At 48.7% G+C, this 16,946-nt stretch overlaps 1 protein-coding gene across 3 annotated transcripts in view; it reads right to left on the reverse strand.

Annotated features, from left to right (window-relative positions):
• The window catches only part of LOC119966000 (androgen-dependent TFPI-regulating protein-like), a 127,583-nt gene that overhangs the window by 88,726 nt on the left and 21,911 nt on the right, over window positions 1-16,946 (reverse strand). For 2 of the 3 annotated variants that reach the window (XM_038797100.1, XM_038797102.1), the window contains exon 2: window positions 10,806-10,922. The exons of the other annotated variant lie outside the window; for it this stretch is intronic. In XM_038797100.1, coding sequence (XP_038653028.1) covers window positions 10,806-10,922 — 117 coding nt within the window. The remainder of the gene's footprint in view (window positions 1-10,805; window positions 10,923-16,946) is intronic. 3 annotated transcript variants of the gene reach the window in all.

Here is a 16,946-nt window from a genome sequence, read left to right on the forward strand (position 1 = left end):
AACCTCATCCATGATACCTCATTCGTCCGATTCCAGCCTTTTGCATTCTAGAATTTCCTCCTTAACCTTCTCCGTCTATCTAACTAATTGGTCTCCTTTAAAACCTTAAACCAAGCTTTAGGTCAACTTTCCTAATATCTCTTCACGTGGCTTGCTGCCATATTTTGTTCATAATGCCTCTGCGAAGTGCCTCAGAATGTTCTGTTATGTTAAAGTTGCTATATAAATGAAAGTAGTTTTTGAAACAAAAAACACAGAATGTTTATGGTAGGTTGTCACATGAGTAGATGCATACACCACTGCAGGGTACCAATGCAGACCTAACCAGGAAACAAGTGGAAGTAGACTAGGACATGAGTCATCAATGAGATAATGAAGTGTAAATGAGACAACTCAATCACCATAAGTATAGCTAAGACAATGCAGGAAGAAGCTAATGGCCTCATGAGGTCAGGCAAGGTAAATTCACACCTTCCAAGAATCTGCCGAGAAAGCATGCCTGGCAATTAAAATTTCAACCCCTTTTACTGCTAAAGTTTACTTGACGTAGCCCATGAGGTAGCCCAATGGAAAACAATGAGCTTTCACCTAGAAATGTTCCTTCATCTAAATTCTCAATTAACCTACAATATGGACCAGAATAGAAATTGGAAGAAATGGGGGAGAAATTAAATAAACTAACACGTCGTGACTGACATCCAAACATGCAGGAGGTTTCTAAAGGGGAAACAGGGTTTAACTAACTTGCTGGGGTTTTTGGAGGTAACAGGGAGGGTTGATGAGGGTAATGCTCTTGATGTGGTGTACGTGGATTTTCAGAATGCATTTGATTCAGAGCCAGAGTTCTCACAACAGATTCATTAGAAAAGCTTTAGCTTGTGGAATTAAAGGAACAGTAGAAACATGGATGTGAAATTGGCTAAATAATAGGAAGCAGAGAGTAATGGTCAATGAATAGTTTGATCACCCAAATATTTGAAATAATAACAGTAAAAGGATTAGATGTGAAAGTGGACAAAATGCCAGAGTATTTAAACACCAGCCGATATATTTATCCTGGTAGTTCAAGTTACGACAGTAAAATGGATTAACAAGATAAGAAAATCTAGACTTTTGTATCATCATAAACATAGATAGAATATAGCACATAGAACAGTACAGCACACTACAGGCCCTTCGGCCCACAATGTTGTGCCGACCATTTATCCTAATCTAAGGCCAACCTAACCTACACCCCTTCAATTTACTGCTGTTCATGTGCCTGTCCAAGAGTCGCTTAAATGTCCCTAATGACTCTGACTCCACCATCTCTGCTGGCAGTGCATTCCACACACCCACCACCCTCTGTGTAAAGAACCTACCTCTGACATAGAACATAGAACATTACAGCGCAGTACGGGCCCTTCGGCCCTCGATGTTGCGCCGACCTGTGAAACCATCTGAAGCCTATCTGACCTACACTATTCCATTTTCATCCATATGTCTATGCAGTGACCACTTAAATGCCCTTAAAGTTGGCGAGTCTACTACTGTTGCAGGCGGGGCGTTCCACACCCCTACTACTCTCTGAGTAAAGAAACTGCCTCTGACATCTGTCCTATATCTACCACCCCTCAATTTAAAGCTATGTCCCCTCGTGTTGGTCATCACCATCCGAGGAAAAAGACTCTCACTGTCCACCCTATCTAACCCTCTGACTATCTTATATGTCTCTATTAAGTCACCTCTCAGCCTTCTCCTCTCTAACGAAAACAACCTCAAGTCATAGAACATAGAACAGTACAGCACAGAACAGGCCCTTCGGCCCTCGATGTTGTGCCGAGCAATGATCACCCTACTTAAACCCACGTAACCCGTATACCCGTAACCCAACAATCCCCCCATTAACCTTACACTACGGGCAATTTAGCATGGCCAATCCACCTAACCCGCACATCTTTGGACTGTGGGAGGAAACCGGAGCACCCGGAGGAAACCCACGCACACACGGGGAGGACGTGCAGACTCCACACAGACAGTGACCCAGCCGGGAATCGAACCTGGGACCCTGGAGCTGTGAAGCATTGATGCTAACCACCATGCTACCGTGAGGCCAAATCACTTCAAACGAAGCCCCCAGTCGCCACATTCCAGCGCCTGTTCGGGGAGGCTGGTACAGGAATTGAACCGTGCTGCTGGCCTGCCTTGGTCTGCTTCCAAAGCCAGCGATTTAGCCCTGTGCTAAACCAGCTCCTGTGAGTCCCTGAGCCTTTCCTCGTAAGACCTTCCCTCCATACCAGGCAACATCCTAGTAAATCTCCTCTGAACCCTTTCCAAAGCTTCCACGTCCTTCCTATAATGTGGTGACCAAAACTGAACGCAGTACTCCAGGAGCGGCCATCTCCCTGATACCTTCCTCCAATCACCTTAAAATTATGTCCCCACGTGGCAGCCATTTCCGTCCTGGGGAAAAGTCTCTAGCTATCCATTCTATCCATGCCTATCATCACCTTGTACATCTCTATCAAGTCACCTCTCTTCCTTCTTCGCTCCAGTGAGAAAAGCCCTAGCTCCCTCAACCTTTCTTCATAAGACATGCCCTCCATTCCAGGCATCATCCTGGTAAATCTCCTCTGTACCCTCTCCAAAGCATCCACATACTTCCTATGATGAGACGTCCAGAACTGGACACCGTATTCCAAGTATGGTCTAACTAGAATTTTATAAAGCTGCAGCAAAACCTCGCAGCTCTTAAACTCAATCCCCCTGTGAATGAAAGCCAACACACCATACGCCTTCTTAACAACCCTATCAACCTTGGTGGCAACTTTAAGGGATCTATGTACATGGACCCCCAGATCCCTCTGTTCCTCCACACTTCCAAGAATCCTGCCTTTAACCCTGGATTCAGCATTCAAATTTCACCTTCCAAAATGAATCACTTCACATTTATCTAGCTGAACTCCATCTGTCACTTCTCAGCCCAGCTCTGCATCCTGTCAATGTCCTGTTGTAACCTGCAACAACCCTCAACGCTATCTACAACTCCCCCAACCTTTGTGTCATCGGCAGACTTACTAACCCACCCTTCCACTTCCTCATCCAAGTCATTTATAAAAACCACAAAGAGCAGAGGCACCAGAACAGATCCCTGCAGGACACCACTGGTCACCGACCTCCAGGCGGAATACTTTCCATCCACTACCACTCGCTGTCTTTTTTCAGCCGGCCAATTCTGTATCCAGACAGCCAGATTTCCCTGAATCCCGTGCCCCCTGACTTTCTGCTTGAGTTTACTATGGGGAACCTTATCAAATGCTTTACTGAAATCCATATACACCATATCCACTGCCCGACCTTCATCAATGTGTCTCATCACATCCTCAAAGAATTCAATGAGGCTTGTGAGGCAAACTATGTTTTTTTAAATAATCATAAATCCTATCTCTCAGCATCCTTTCCAACATTTTGCTCACCACAGACTTAAGACTGATGGGTCTGTAATTCCCAAGGATTTCCCTATTCCCTTTCTTGAATAGGGGAACAACATTCGCCTCCCTCCAATCATCCGGTACTACTCCAGTGGAGAGTGAGGACACAAAGATCATTGCCAACGGCACAGCAATTTCCTCCCTCGCTTCCCGTAGTAACCTTGGGTATATCCTGTCAGGCCCAGAGGATTTATCTATCTTGATGCTTTTCAAAATTTCCAGCACATCCTCCTTCTTACTATCAACCTGTTTGAGTCTATTAACCTGGATCACACTGTTCTCATGGGCAACAAGGACAATATTCTCGTGAATATTGAAGAAAAATATTCATTTAGGGTCTCCCCACCTCCTCAGACTCTAGACACAAGTTCACTCCACTATCCCCATTCGGCCCTCCTCTCACTCTGATCATCCTCTTATTTCTCACATTTGTCTACAAAATTATGAGAGGTATAGACAGAGTGGATAGTCAGAGGCTTTTCCCCAGGGTAGAGGGGTCAATTACTGGGGGGCATAGGTTTAAGGTGTGAGGGGCAGATGTACGAGGCAAGTTTTTTTACACAGAGGGTAGTGGGTGCCGGAGGAGGTGATGGAAGCAGGGACGATAGTGACATTTAAGAGGCATCTTGACAAATACATGAATAGGATGGGAATAGAGGGATACGGACCCAGAAAGTGTAGAAGATTTTAGTTTAGACAGACAGCATGGTCAGCACTGGCTTGGAGGGCCAAAGGGCCTGTTCCTGTGCTGTACTTTTCTTTGTTCTTTGTTCTTTGTAGAACGCCTTGGGGTTTTCCCTAATCCTTCCCACCAGGGCTTTTTCATGTCCCCTTCTAGTTCTCCTAAGTCCATTTTTCAGTTCCTTCCTGGCTACCTTGTAACCCACTGGAGCCGTGCCAGATCCTTGCTTCCTCAACCTTATGTAAGCTTCCTTCTTCCTCTTGACTAGAAGCTCCACTTCTCTTGTCATCCAAGGCTCCTTCACCTTACCATTCCTTCCTCGTCTCAGTGGGACAAAACTATCCAGCACTCGCAGCAAGTGCTCCTTAAATAATCCCCACATTACTGTTGTGCATTTCCCCAAGAACAATTGTTCCCATTTTATGCTCCTCAGCTCCTGTCTAAAAGCAGTATAATTTCCCCTCCCCATACTTTCTGTTCCTGTCCCCCTCCATGAAGATGATTGACATTGTCTTGTTTCTGGCTGGTTAGATATTTTCTATTTTTTTGAATATTTTTATTCAGTTTTTTAAAAATTCAACATAAACACTGAAATAAAGAGGTGCATGTGAAAATTACAACTAACTTAACGCAACATTAACAAAAAAAAAGCATAGCTTGAATAGGATTCTGAACCTTCCCGTTTTCAATTCTCAATTCTCCCAACATCTAGATATGGGGCAGAATTTCCCCATTATTTGTTAGTGTCAGGCTCTGACCGAAAGTCGGCATGTTTTCAGACCAGACTTTCTAGGCCTGATAAATCGGGGTGCCAGCTTTAAAGGGAACCTCGATCAGAACAAATCTTAAGCTCCCTCACAGACCCCTTCCCCCCCACAAAGGTATCGGGGGCTTCCCGCCCCCCCCCCCACCCCCTCACCCCCCCACCCCCAATGGCACAATCGTCGGAGTCTCTCCCCCAACAACCCCCACGGCAATGTTGCTACTAATCTCCTCCTCAATGCCCGTTCCACCCCTCCTCCCATCATTGCAAGATCCCCCGTTCAAGGCCCATTACTCCCCCTTATCATTGTAAGGTCAGCACCTCAATGCTCGGTCCCCACCTGCAACTGCAGCCCGCTCACTATCCACTACCATCCTCAATGCATGTTCCTCTTCGATGGTCCCCCCTTGTCATTGAAAAGCCCACTTCAATGGCCGCTCCGCCGTCACAACCAAATCCCCCCCTTCAAAGGCTCTCTCTCTCGACCCTTCTCCTACCCCCCCCCCCCCCCCCCCCCCAACTGTCCTCCACACATATCAGGAACCCCACCCCACCCCAATTGGGCTCCCGAGAAGACTCGAGCCTGGCACAGGTTGGCACAGGTTTTCGGCAAATCCGCATATTAGAGCGAGGCAGTAAGCCTTACTCTAATGTGCAGATTCTTGAGGTACCTGAGGCTTTGGGATTCAATCCCTTGGCCTCGGGGATTTTGGGTGAGTGCCATTTTCTACTAGTCCCCACAAATGGGGACCAGGCGGAATCACACTCGTGGGTGTCTCCAGGGGGTTTGGAAGCCCCCAGCTGCATGCCCTTTGGGCAGGGTGATGCCCTGGCACTGCTGGTGCCACCTTGGCACCCTAGTAGTGCCAGCCTGGCACCTTGACAGTACCACCTTGGCAGTGTCACCCAGGTGGCAGCCTGGCACTGTCAAGCTGGCATTTTGTGGATGCAAAATTGGGTTGCAGTTGCCCATTGTGGATGTTGAGGGGTGCAGGGAGGGGGATGCAGGAGACCCTCCTGTGTTGCATTCGGGCTGTGGGGAGGTCATGGATATTTTTCGTGGGCCTTAAAGATCTCTCGCTAAAATGGGGAGTGCGGCCGCGTGTTCGCCGTTTAGGCCAAATATTCAACACGAGTAGTGTTAAATAGGCACGTGCTCTTGGCACTGCGAGTGCCGGGAAACACACAGCTAAACGCACTTGCTAGGGGACTTTGTTCCCTTTTGAGAAGATCGTGCCTTATGTCTGAGGAATGCGTGGGTTTGCACCACTGGAAAAGAAATAAGGAAGAGAGAAAGAGAGGGAAACAAGGACACAGAGATTAAAGGAGAGAGGCAGAGAGAGAGAGAGGCACATGGAGAAACTAGCTGACAGAGAGATAGAGAGGGAGATAGAGGGCGTGATCCTCTGCCTCGTTGCGCTCGGGCAAGAGTGCGATGAGACCGATGATTGGCATGAGAGGCCAAAAACGAGAACTAAGCCGGGCATTAAACAATTTGCGATGCAACGAGCCTGCTCCCATAGGCGAAATCGCGATCTCGCTGTAGTGTGGCGAGAAGCCAGCAATCACCAGTTGAGCTCTATTTGCATACAATTAACGGATGCCACCCCATATCCAACAGCATCCCGTGATTCAGCGGTCTCCTCTGCAATTAGTCATGCTGGCATTGATTAGTATTCCTTTTTAAAAACATGAACCTGGCAGAAGAGCTTCTGCGGGGAGCCAAGGAGGTGAGTAGCCATCTTTGCTCACAGGCAAAGATCCCGGGAGCACTGGGCTTCTCACCCCAGTGCTCAGAAGGGGGTAGGGGGCACCCTTGGGTGGGGGGCACCCTCATCTGTGGTGTGCTGGCATGGGAGAGGGAGGTGCGCTGGGGGGGCTACCGTGTGTGCCCCCCCCCCCATGCCAACCCCTGGATCATGTGTACCTGTTCAAGGGGCAACCCTTGTCCCTGCCCGTCTGCCTCAACGAACACCCATAACCCCCACCGACTGCTGAGGCCTCTGGCTGTGCGGCTATAGGTTATTGCTGAATTGGCAATCATAGTTAAGTGAATACTTCACTCATCCTACTCACCTCCTCGGTTCCCTGCAGAAGTCTTTCTGCCAGGTTCACGTTTTAAAAAAGGAATACTAATCAGCGCCAGCGTGAATACCTGCTGGGGAGATTGCTGAATCATGGGATTCTCCCGTGGGCGGATGGGCCATGTAGCAAGTCAGAGTTCTTGCCTAGCATCCCAATCAGACCGTGATGCCTGGATAATGGGCCTGAACACTGTGGGAGGCCACACCAGGCATGCAGCAGCCAACATCTAACCATCCAGGGGATGGGGCACAGCTCCGGGGATGGAGGGTGAGTAAGTGCAATAGGGCATGGACCAGAGCCCAGCCCAGGTAACCTTGTGTGCGGGTGTCAAGGGTACAGGTTCTGGGGTCCATTGAAGGGGGGCTGGCAGTGCGTGGGCAGGGTGTTCTGGATGGTGGGAGGGCGAAGAGATCAATGGGGGAATGGAGGGTGCCAAGTTGGTAGCCACCACTGTTTGTCAGTCTAACACCCTCTCCAAAATTCCTTACAGGTATTGAAGGGTATGGACAGTATTTTGGACCCTGCAGAACAGGCCCTACTTGTGCTGCTGGTAGGCCGGGCGGCCAGAAGGCAAAGACGGCGGCAGCAGCAGCATCTTCAGAGGTTCAAGGTGGCGGGCCATGTGCCGGACCACGTCCCACACCCTGAAGACCTGGCCGCCCATCAGGCCAGGGTGAGACCCAGAAGGGGAGGTCCGCGAGGGACCAGGGTGTACAGAAATTGATGGTCGTTCGAACATATGATGGACAGCACATGCCACAGGAGGCTCCGCCTCAAGAAGGAGACAGTGCAGCACTTGTGCCATGCCCTCTCAGACTTGGCATCACCTGAAGAAGGCTCTCTCTGGCTGTCAAGGTCACTGCAGTCCTGAACCTTTACGCCTTGGGATGATTTCAGGGATTGAGCATGGACCTGTGTGTGGCATCACGCAGGACACAGCCCACAAGTGCACCCAACAGGCCACAGATGCCCTATTTGCCCAGGAAAAAATTACATAAACTTTGACACATTCCAAGCCCAACATGATGTCTGTGCAGCAGGATTCTCCACCATCACTGGGATGCCCCAGGTCCAGGGGATGATAGACTGCCCGCATGTCACCAGCTGAGAGTGCCGTACATTATCAGGAAGGAGTTCCACTCTCTGAACATACTGTTCATGTGTAATCCCCACATACAGATCATGCATGTGTGTGTGTACAGTTCCCAGGGCATGTGCACGACAGCTATATCCTGGGGCAGTCGGACATCGCCGGCCTCTTCGAGGACCACCCCAGGATGGGTGGTTGGCTTTTGAGGAATAGGGTGTACCTTTGAGGACCTGGCTAATGACACCAGTACGAAGGCTGGAGACTGAAGCGGCGACCCGATACATCGAGGCCATGTGGCCACCCGGGCTGTCATTGCACGTGCATCGGACCGCTCAACATGTGGTTCCGATGCCTCGACCGCTCCGGTGGTGCCGGCCTAGCCCATATTCTGACTGCGAGATGCAGCCTCATCAGCGGGTCGTACTCAGGGCACTGGTGGCCACCATCCCCAATCCATGGGACGGGTCCAGATTGGCACCCTCTCCTCCCACAGGACCCTGAGGTCCACCTGGGAATGGTTCGAGACCTGGCTGACTCTGCATCATCTGGTTCTGCCAGCTCTGGCAGCTCTCTAATGTCTACACCATTGTGTCAACGCCCTCCGCGATGCTGCTCAGTGACTGGGACAAGCTCCGCAGCCCCTCGGCCATGTGCATCTGAGAGCGGGACATGTCCCGCAGAACCTCGTCAAGGTCAGCCTGCTACTGGGTCACGTCCCCCATCAGGACGGACATTCTGCTGAGACCCTCAGCCATGGCTGCCACTGACTGTGCGAAGCTTTGGACACCTTCCCTCATGCCGCCGATGTCGTGCACCAGGCTTTCCACTTCGGTCGCCACCCGAACACTGTTGGCCTCGGTGCCACTCATTGTCGGCGACATGTCTTGCGCCTGTATTCTCTGGGACTCCTCCAATCGGCTATGGACCTGTTGGAGTGTTGGTGAGATTTCCCTCCCGGCAGCTCCCTAACATCAGCTCCGAGACAGCCTGGTCCATCGGCTCAGCACCTTGCTGGGACCCAGTTGGGTCCTGGGATCCAGCAGACCTTTTGATTGCTGGCTTTCCTGAGCATTACTGCCTCCAGCTGATGTGCATCAACAACTGTGTGGTGCTCAGCAGGTTGTGCCCAGATGCCTGTCCACTGACGTCCCTGTGCCGGTGGAGGGTGGGGATGACAGCTGTAATGCTTCGAGTGGCATTCTCGGGGCTCTCTTCTAAGGTATTCTCCCGGGAGGAACGGGAGGGGGCCAATCCAGATGGGCCGGCGCCATCCCCTGCAGGACCTGAGGGAGAAAGGACACTTGGTCAGTGGGAGGGATGGGTCAGTCTGAATGGCAATAACGACTCACATTTGACAGGTCCTCCAGGAGGGGCCTGATGGATCCTCATCTCTGCGGCATGTGCCAACCTCCGCATTGGTGACCGCTCTGTCCTCGACCACTCCCATCACCTCCAGGATCCGTTCCTCAAAGGTCATGAGGATTCTTATGTCCAGCACCTCTTTGCCAGTCTGGGCCCTTTCCCGGCGATTGTGGGTGAGCTTCCTCTGGAGAGATACAGAGAGGACGTTGAATGCCGCTCGCGTGATTCACAGTGGTGGTGGGGGGGGGGGTAAAGGAAGGGTTATAGGAGGGGTTGGGGGTGAAGGGAGAGGGGGCTGAAGAGAGGGTTGAGGAGGACATGGAGGGTTGATGGGGATGCTCATGTGGGGGCGGAAAGGTCTCGGGGATGAGGGTCAGGGGTTGGTGACAACTCATCCGGTGTAGGTCGTTGACCTTCTGGCGGCACTTGGTCACGCTGCCCGAGCTGACAGCTGCTGCCACTTCATCCCAGGAGGCATAGGCTGTCCTGTGGCTCACTTTCCGAGACCCTTGGGGGAACAGGACAGCCCTCCTGGCCTCGACCGCATCTAGGAGCCTTCCCAGGTCTGCGTCTCCATACCTTGGGGCCATACGTCTCAGCGCTATAGCTGCAAGCTGAGTGGGGCTGGCTGTGCAAGTGCTGTTTAAGTACTGCTCAACCTTGTTAGCTGGGCATTGGTGAGCATGGTCCTGGCAAATCAGCTCCTGAGCCTTCATTTGCGGCGTGAAGCCTGTGGGACCTCTCTAAGTGGACCAATGAACATTAATTTCCATTGTCGGCCTTGTCAGGCTGAGCATTGGGAAGCTCACGGCAATTCCCGAACGCAACCACACTTAGAAATCTTTCCGAAGAATCACATCCACAGAGGTCAACAGAAATAGAGTGGGGGAGAGAAAGACCAGTAGAGAGAGTAACAGAGGGTGGGGAAAGAAGGAGGTATAGAGGAATAGACTGAGAGACACAGAAAGAGGTCAATGGACAGCAAATGAGGGATACACCAGAGAGATATGGAAAAGTAGACAGAAAGAAAGAGGCAGTGAGAGAGAGAAATTGAGTGACTTTGTAACTTCATGCTTCTCTTCCCATGCTACATTTACCACATACCCCCGTTCCCATTTTCTACCCACAGCCCAAATATCAGGTGAGTCCATGACTTTCCTGATATGTTTCCGCCCCGAGCAATTGAGTGACAAGTCTGTGGTCTGTCAAAGGATTTCTCGACAAATAGTGTTTTTGGACATCAGATTGCTGGCCTGGAGTGATTATGGTATGTTAAGTTTAAACTCTTCCTTGTTCTAGTTTTCTTGTAAACGCGTGGTAATTTGCAGACCAATGAGAAGAAATTCTACTTACAGTGCCAATAGGAAAAGCCAGGACTGAGAAGAAGAGATCTCTCAGTGTCAGAATCCATAACATAGGTCCTAGTACGTCTGCCAGGAGACACAGGCCATTGAAAAGAGTCTGCAGAAACTAGAAAAATAATTTAAGAAATTGTGAGTGCAGCACATGAACAGCATTGTTGCAAAGTTACAGCGCAGGCTTCAACGTCAACTGCATTCAATTACTTAGCTGATCTCGCTTGGTGTTGCATCCAAGATGTCGAAGAACAAGTACACTTCAGATCAAAAAGTGCATAAAGCAGAGGAAAGGAGATAGATGGGAAATGGAAAGGTGGAGGGAGGAAGGAAAGGTGATTGGAGAGGGGAGCTGAGGGTATGAAGAGAGAAAAGGGGGAAGAGAGAAGAGGAAGAGGCAAATAGTAGGTGAGCCATCTGTGAACGAGAGGGGAAAGAAGGAGCAGAGAATATGGGAAAAGGAAAGGAAAAAGATGGCAACAAATAAGTTTACACTCAGCTAAAAGATTGGTTAGGACAGAAAACAAGAGTAGGAGTAAGCAGGTCTTTTTCAGGTAAGGGCAGTCTGTTATTGGACCATAAGACAGAGGAGCAGAATTAGGCCATTAGGCCCATCGAGTGTTCCGCCATTCAATCATGGTTGATATTTTTATCATCCCCATTCTCCTGCCTTCTCCCCATAACCCCTGATCCCCTTATTGATCAAGGACCTATCCATCTCTGTCTTAAAGACACTCAGTGACTTGGCCTTCTACAACCTTCTGCGGAAATGAGTTCTACACATTCACCACCCTCTGGCTGAAGAAATTCCTCCTCATCTCAGTTTTAAAGGATCGTCGCTTCAGTCTGAGTCTCCTACTATGGAAACATCTTCTCCACATTCACTCTATCTCGGCCTCTCAGTATTCTGTAAGTTTCATTGAGATTCCCCTTCAGCCTCCTAAACTCCATTGGGTACACACCCAAATTCCCAACCACTCCTCATATGACAAACTGATCCTGATTGAGCCTCTACTTACCTGTGAGGATCATACTTTGCTCCTGAACAGCTGCCAAGTGGTGCTTTATAGGATCCTTCTGTAAACTCACAGTATGCAACTCAATCTGGAGTTCATTGCAGGACTGTGCACTCATTGACTCGGGATAGAAAGAAAGGATTGTATTTTTGTGAGATGGACAATGTTAAGGACTGTAACACTATAAATGGAATACCTGGGCACATATCCTGAGTGCTCAGCAGGACAATGAAGGGAAGAAATTGTCATTGACTGCTGTATCAATACTGACTGTGCCATATCTCTCCCAAATACCAAGACATAGCAGGACATAGACTTAAATAGGCTTTAAATAGATGCAGGGTCAATAATCAAATGATGGTCCTGCAGAGCCACTTTCTGTTAGGACAATGCAAACATAACTCAGAGCGTTGGGTGTATGATATAAAGAAATGGGTCACTGTGTCCTGATGTCCAGAGGTATATTGAGGCTCGGTATATAGAATATAGAACATACAATGGAGAAGGAAGCCATTCGGCCCATCGAGTCTGCACCGACCCACATAAGCACTCACTTCCACCCTATCCCCATAACCCAGTAACCCCTCCTAACCTTTTTGGTCACTAAGGGCAATTTATCATGGCCAATCTACCTAACCTGCACGTCTTTGGACTGTGGGAGGAAACCGGAGCACCCGGAGGAAACCCACGCAGACACGAGGAGAACGTGAGAACGTGCCACTTGTGCTACCGTACTGCCCTAAAGCAGCAAGATGAGTCTTCTGCATTATTCATACGTAAGAACAGATGATTGGAGAGATGTTTTTCCCTCTTGAGACAGTCAAGTGCTAACCATTGACAAATATTTTTCCTATTAGTACCTTGTTGCTGAGCTGCCGTTTGTCTTTGTGTCTTTGTCTTTGTCTTTGTGTACAATGATGTTTCGGCCACTTGGAGGCTGCCATGCCCACCGATTTGGTGATGCATTGTTGAATGGATTGCACCATGTGTAGTTGTCTAAGGAGGTGTGCTAGTGGACTGCTATTCACATTCCACAGTGACCACGTGTTTCCAAGGCTACTGTGCCTTCTAAGGATAACCCCATTGTTAGGGATGAAGGTTTATACTGCTTATGAAATCATTACGAGATTGATTGTCTTTCCTGGTATGGTAAGATTCCCTGGAAGCTGCCATGACTAAATCAGCCTGAAGTAGTTCAACATACCCCACCTTTGAGCCTATATCCCTGATCCGTGGTTGGCTTCTGAGTTGCAAATGTTACCATTGCAAAGGTGATTACTTACTCTTGTTATGTCCCTAAGACAATAATAGGAATCATAACATGTTCAAAATCAATTCATACTTTAACTGGACTCTGCTGAGAACATAGAACATACAGTGCAGAAGGAGGCCATTCAGCCCATCGAGTCTGCACCGACCCACTTAAGCCCTCACTTCCACCCTATCCCCATAACCCAATAACCCCTCCTACCCTTTTTGGTCACTAAGGGCAATTTATCATGGCCCATCCACCTAACCTGCACGTCTTTGGATTGTGGGAGGAAACCGGAGCACCCGGAGGAAACCCACGCAGACACAGGGAGACCGTGCAGACTCCGCACAGTGACCCAGCAGGGAATCAAACCTGGGACCCTGGCGCTGTGAAGCCACAGTGCTAACCACTTGTGCTACTGTGCTGCCTTGCTACCATGCTACAAGCCGAAAGCAATCCTCACCCGTGTGGAATCTCACACCTCTCCTTGTGCGGACGTTACAATAAATAAATAAATAGGATAAATATCTCCCACTTTCTATGCCTTTAAGCTTTGACAAAGGGTCATCTGGAAACATTAGCTATTTTCTCTCCTCGATTTTCCAGCATTTGCTCTTTTGGTTACAATCAATAAAAGCAAGGGAACAGCAAATGGTTGCTCTCTCCTGCTTAACCTATTTAAAGGGAGAGTCATCAAAACTCGTTATCCCTTGTAGATGTGCGACGACATTCTCTCATAAGACAGACAATGGATTTGATAAGAGATACACAAACTGCTTGTTAACCTGCAGTTACCCCGCCAATGTCACATTACATGAGGCAAACCTCTGGCATTTGAAACTCTTCTAATATTACATTTAAAGACTCATAATTTAGTCTGTTGATGTACCTCCAATCTGCAAGATTCAACAGCAGGATCCCAGGTTGCCAAATCAACCTGCAGAAAGTCTTAACCCCTCGAAGTGTGTTTAACTGGAAGCCGCTGATCATCGCCTGCCAAACAGATCAGTCTATGTACATCAATCTCATCTCGCTGCATTGCTATCCATTTTCAAGAAACTGCACTGCTGTCTTCAGCCAGAAACTAACTTCTCCAAGAAGGAACCCTTCTCTGGACTTTTGACTTTTTAAATCTGGAAAACACGTGAACTGATATGAGTTACTGTGGCTCTTTTATTGCTGGGTTATTCAGAATTGTAAAACTCTTCTTTTCTGTCCCCCTTACTGTAGATTTATGTGTGTGTAGGTGTCTCTGTGTGTGTGTGTTTGTTCACCTTTACTTCCCCCCAGGTTTGGCTATGAAATACACTAACCTTCTGATTTAATCTTTTTTTTAAAGTTTTCTGCAAGTAACTTTAAGAATTGGACCTTTTTATTTTTACTTCTGTCAATCATCTACGAGGTACAAGTCAGGGGAGTGGGGTGTGATGGAATGCTGTCCACTTGCCTGGATCAGCCTGGAGTGCCTGGTGGTGCATGTCACCATTTCGGAAAACTCAGTCTGCTTCATTTACAATCGTTCACCACATTTAACATTAATTTCCTGCACCATCAAAGCATAATGGTAGCAGTGAGCACCATCTGCTCTGCTTCAATCCACCAAGGCTCTTTCAGGTAATGGTAGCAGTGAGCACCATCTGCTCTGCTTCAATCCACCAAGGCTCTTTCAGGTAATGGTAGCAGTGAGCACCATCTGCTCTGCTTCAGTCCACCAAGGCTCTTTCAGGTAATGGTAGCAGTGAGCACCATCTGCGCTGCTTCAATCCACCAAGGCTCTTTCAGGTAATGGTAGCAGTGAGCACCATCTGCTTTGTTTCAATCCACCAAGGCTCTTTCAGGTCATGGTAGCAGTGAACACCATCTGCTCTGCTTCAGTCCACCAAGGCTCTTTCAGGTAATGGTAGCAGTGAGCACCATCTGCTCTGCTTCAATCCACCAAGGCTCTTTCAGGTAATGGTAGCAGTGAGCACCATCTGCTCTGCTTCAATCCACCAAGGCTCTTTCAGGTCATGGTAGCAGTGAGCACCATCTGCTCTGCTTCAATCCACCAAGGCTCTTTCAGGCAATGGTAGCAGCGTGCACCATCTGCTCTGCTTCAATCCACCAAGGCTCTTTCAGGCAATGGTAGCAGCGTGCACCATCTGCTCTGCTTCAATCCACCAAGGCTCTTTCAGGTCATGGTAGCAGTGAGCACCATCTGCTCTGCTTCAATCCACCAAGGCTCTTTCAGGTAATGGTAGCAGTGAGCACCATCTGCTCTGCTTCAATCCACCAAGGCTCTTTCAGGTAATGGTAGCAGTGAGCACCATCTGCTCTGCTTCAATCCACCAAGGCTCTTTCAGGTAATGGTAGCAGTGACCACCATCTGCTCTGCTTCAATCCACCAAGGCTCTTTCAGGTCATGGTAGCAGTGAGCACCATCTGCTCTGCTTCAATCCACCGAGGCTCTTTCAGGTAATGGTAGCAGTGAGCACCATCTGCTCTGCTTCAATCCACCGAGGCTCTTTCAGGTAATGGTAGCAGTGAGCACCATCTGCTCTGCTTCAATCCACCAAGGCTCTTTCAACAGAATCTTCCAAATTCACAAACTTAACAGACTGGAAGGACAAGGGCAGTTGGTGCATGGAACACTACCACTACCACTATGAAAGTTCACCTCCAGGCTATTCACCAACAAAACTTTGAGTGGAAACAAAACCTGGTGCTCCCTTCCTAACAGGGTCTTGATAGGGATATACAGGGTTTGTCTATTTTCCTTAAGTAAGCTATTGTTTTCTTAAAACTATTATTATTTATTTACAATTCTATGGCTGCCTTCAGAACTCTGCAAGAGGTTGGATTTTCCCCCAGTCTTGTATTTGTTTTATTGTCAAGTGTACCAAAATTCAGTGAAATTCATTGTTCCAAGTACAGTCCAGACAGATCATAAAGGAGCATTCCATTGTCCAAGGGAAATTAGACTAGGAGGCCCATTGCTTCAGCACCCAAAGAGGCAGAAATGCGATTCAACTTTACGATTCCAAAAAGAATCATTTTTATTAGTGTCACAAGTAGGCTTAAATTAAAACTGCAATGAAGTTACTGTTTGAGTACACAAAGGGAGAATTCCGAATGTACAATTCACCTAACAAGCACGTCTTTCGGGACTTGTGGGAGGGAACCGGAGCACCGGAGGAAGCCCACGCAGACACAGGGAGGACGTGCAGACTCTACACAGATAGTAACCCAAGCCAGGAATCGAACCCAGATCCCTGGTGCTGTGAAGAAACAGTGCTACTGTGCCGCCCAAGGCTCTCTGAAGATTGGTCGATATGAGCAGATCTTGACAGATAGAGAGGCCAACACAGGTAAGTCATTAAGAGTAAAACCTAAGGGATAAGAGACCACGATAAAGGTTCATTCCCTGAACTGGACACCAGAACCATTACTGCCATGACCCAAGACCAACAATAACCTTTCCCCATGAACGTCTTGGAATAGGCCATAAGCAACAGTCGGTCTTTTCTTAAGCCACTTTCTCACTCACTCCACACACGTACAGATCTTCATTGGCCATGGGCAACGTGCTATCACAAATTGAACTCCTTACTCTGGACTGATCCTGTAAGGTGATGTTGCTTGTCCGGGATTTTCCAATCCTGCCAACAGGGGAGCGCATCATCCCAGACGGGACTTTTTTTCCAATTAAGGGCAATTTTGCGTGGCCAATCTACCAACACTGCACTTCTTTGGGTTGTGAGGGTGAGACCCATGCAGAGACGGGGAGAATGTGCAAACTCCACACAGACAGTGACCCTTGGCAGGGATCGAACCCAGATCCTCGGCGCCATTAGGCAGCTGTGCTAACCACTGCTCCACCGTGCTGCCCAAG

Source organism: Scyliorhinus canicula, chromosome 5, assembly GCF_902713615.1.
Source record: "Scyliorhinus canicula chromosome 5, sScyCan1.1, whole genome shotgun sequence".
Classification (NCBI taxonomy): Eukaryota; Metazoa; Chordata; class Chondrichthyes; order Carcharhiniformes; family Scyliorhinidae; genus Scyliorhinus; species Scyliorhinus canicula.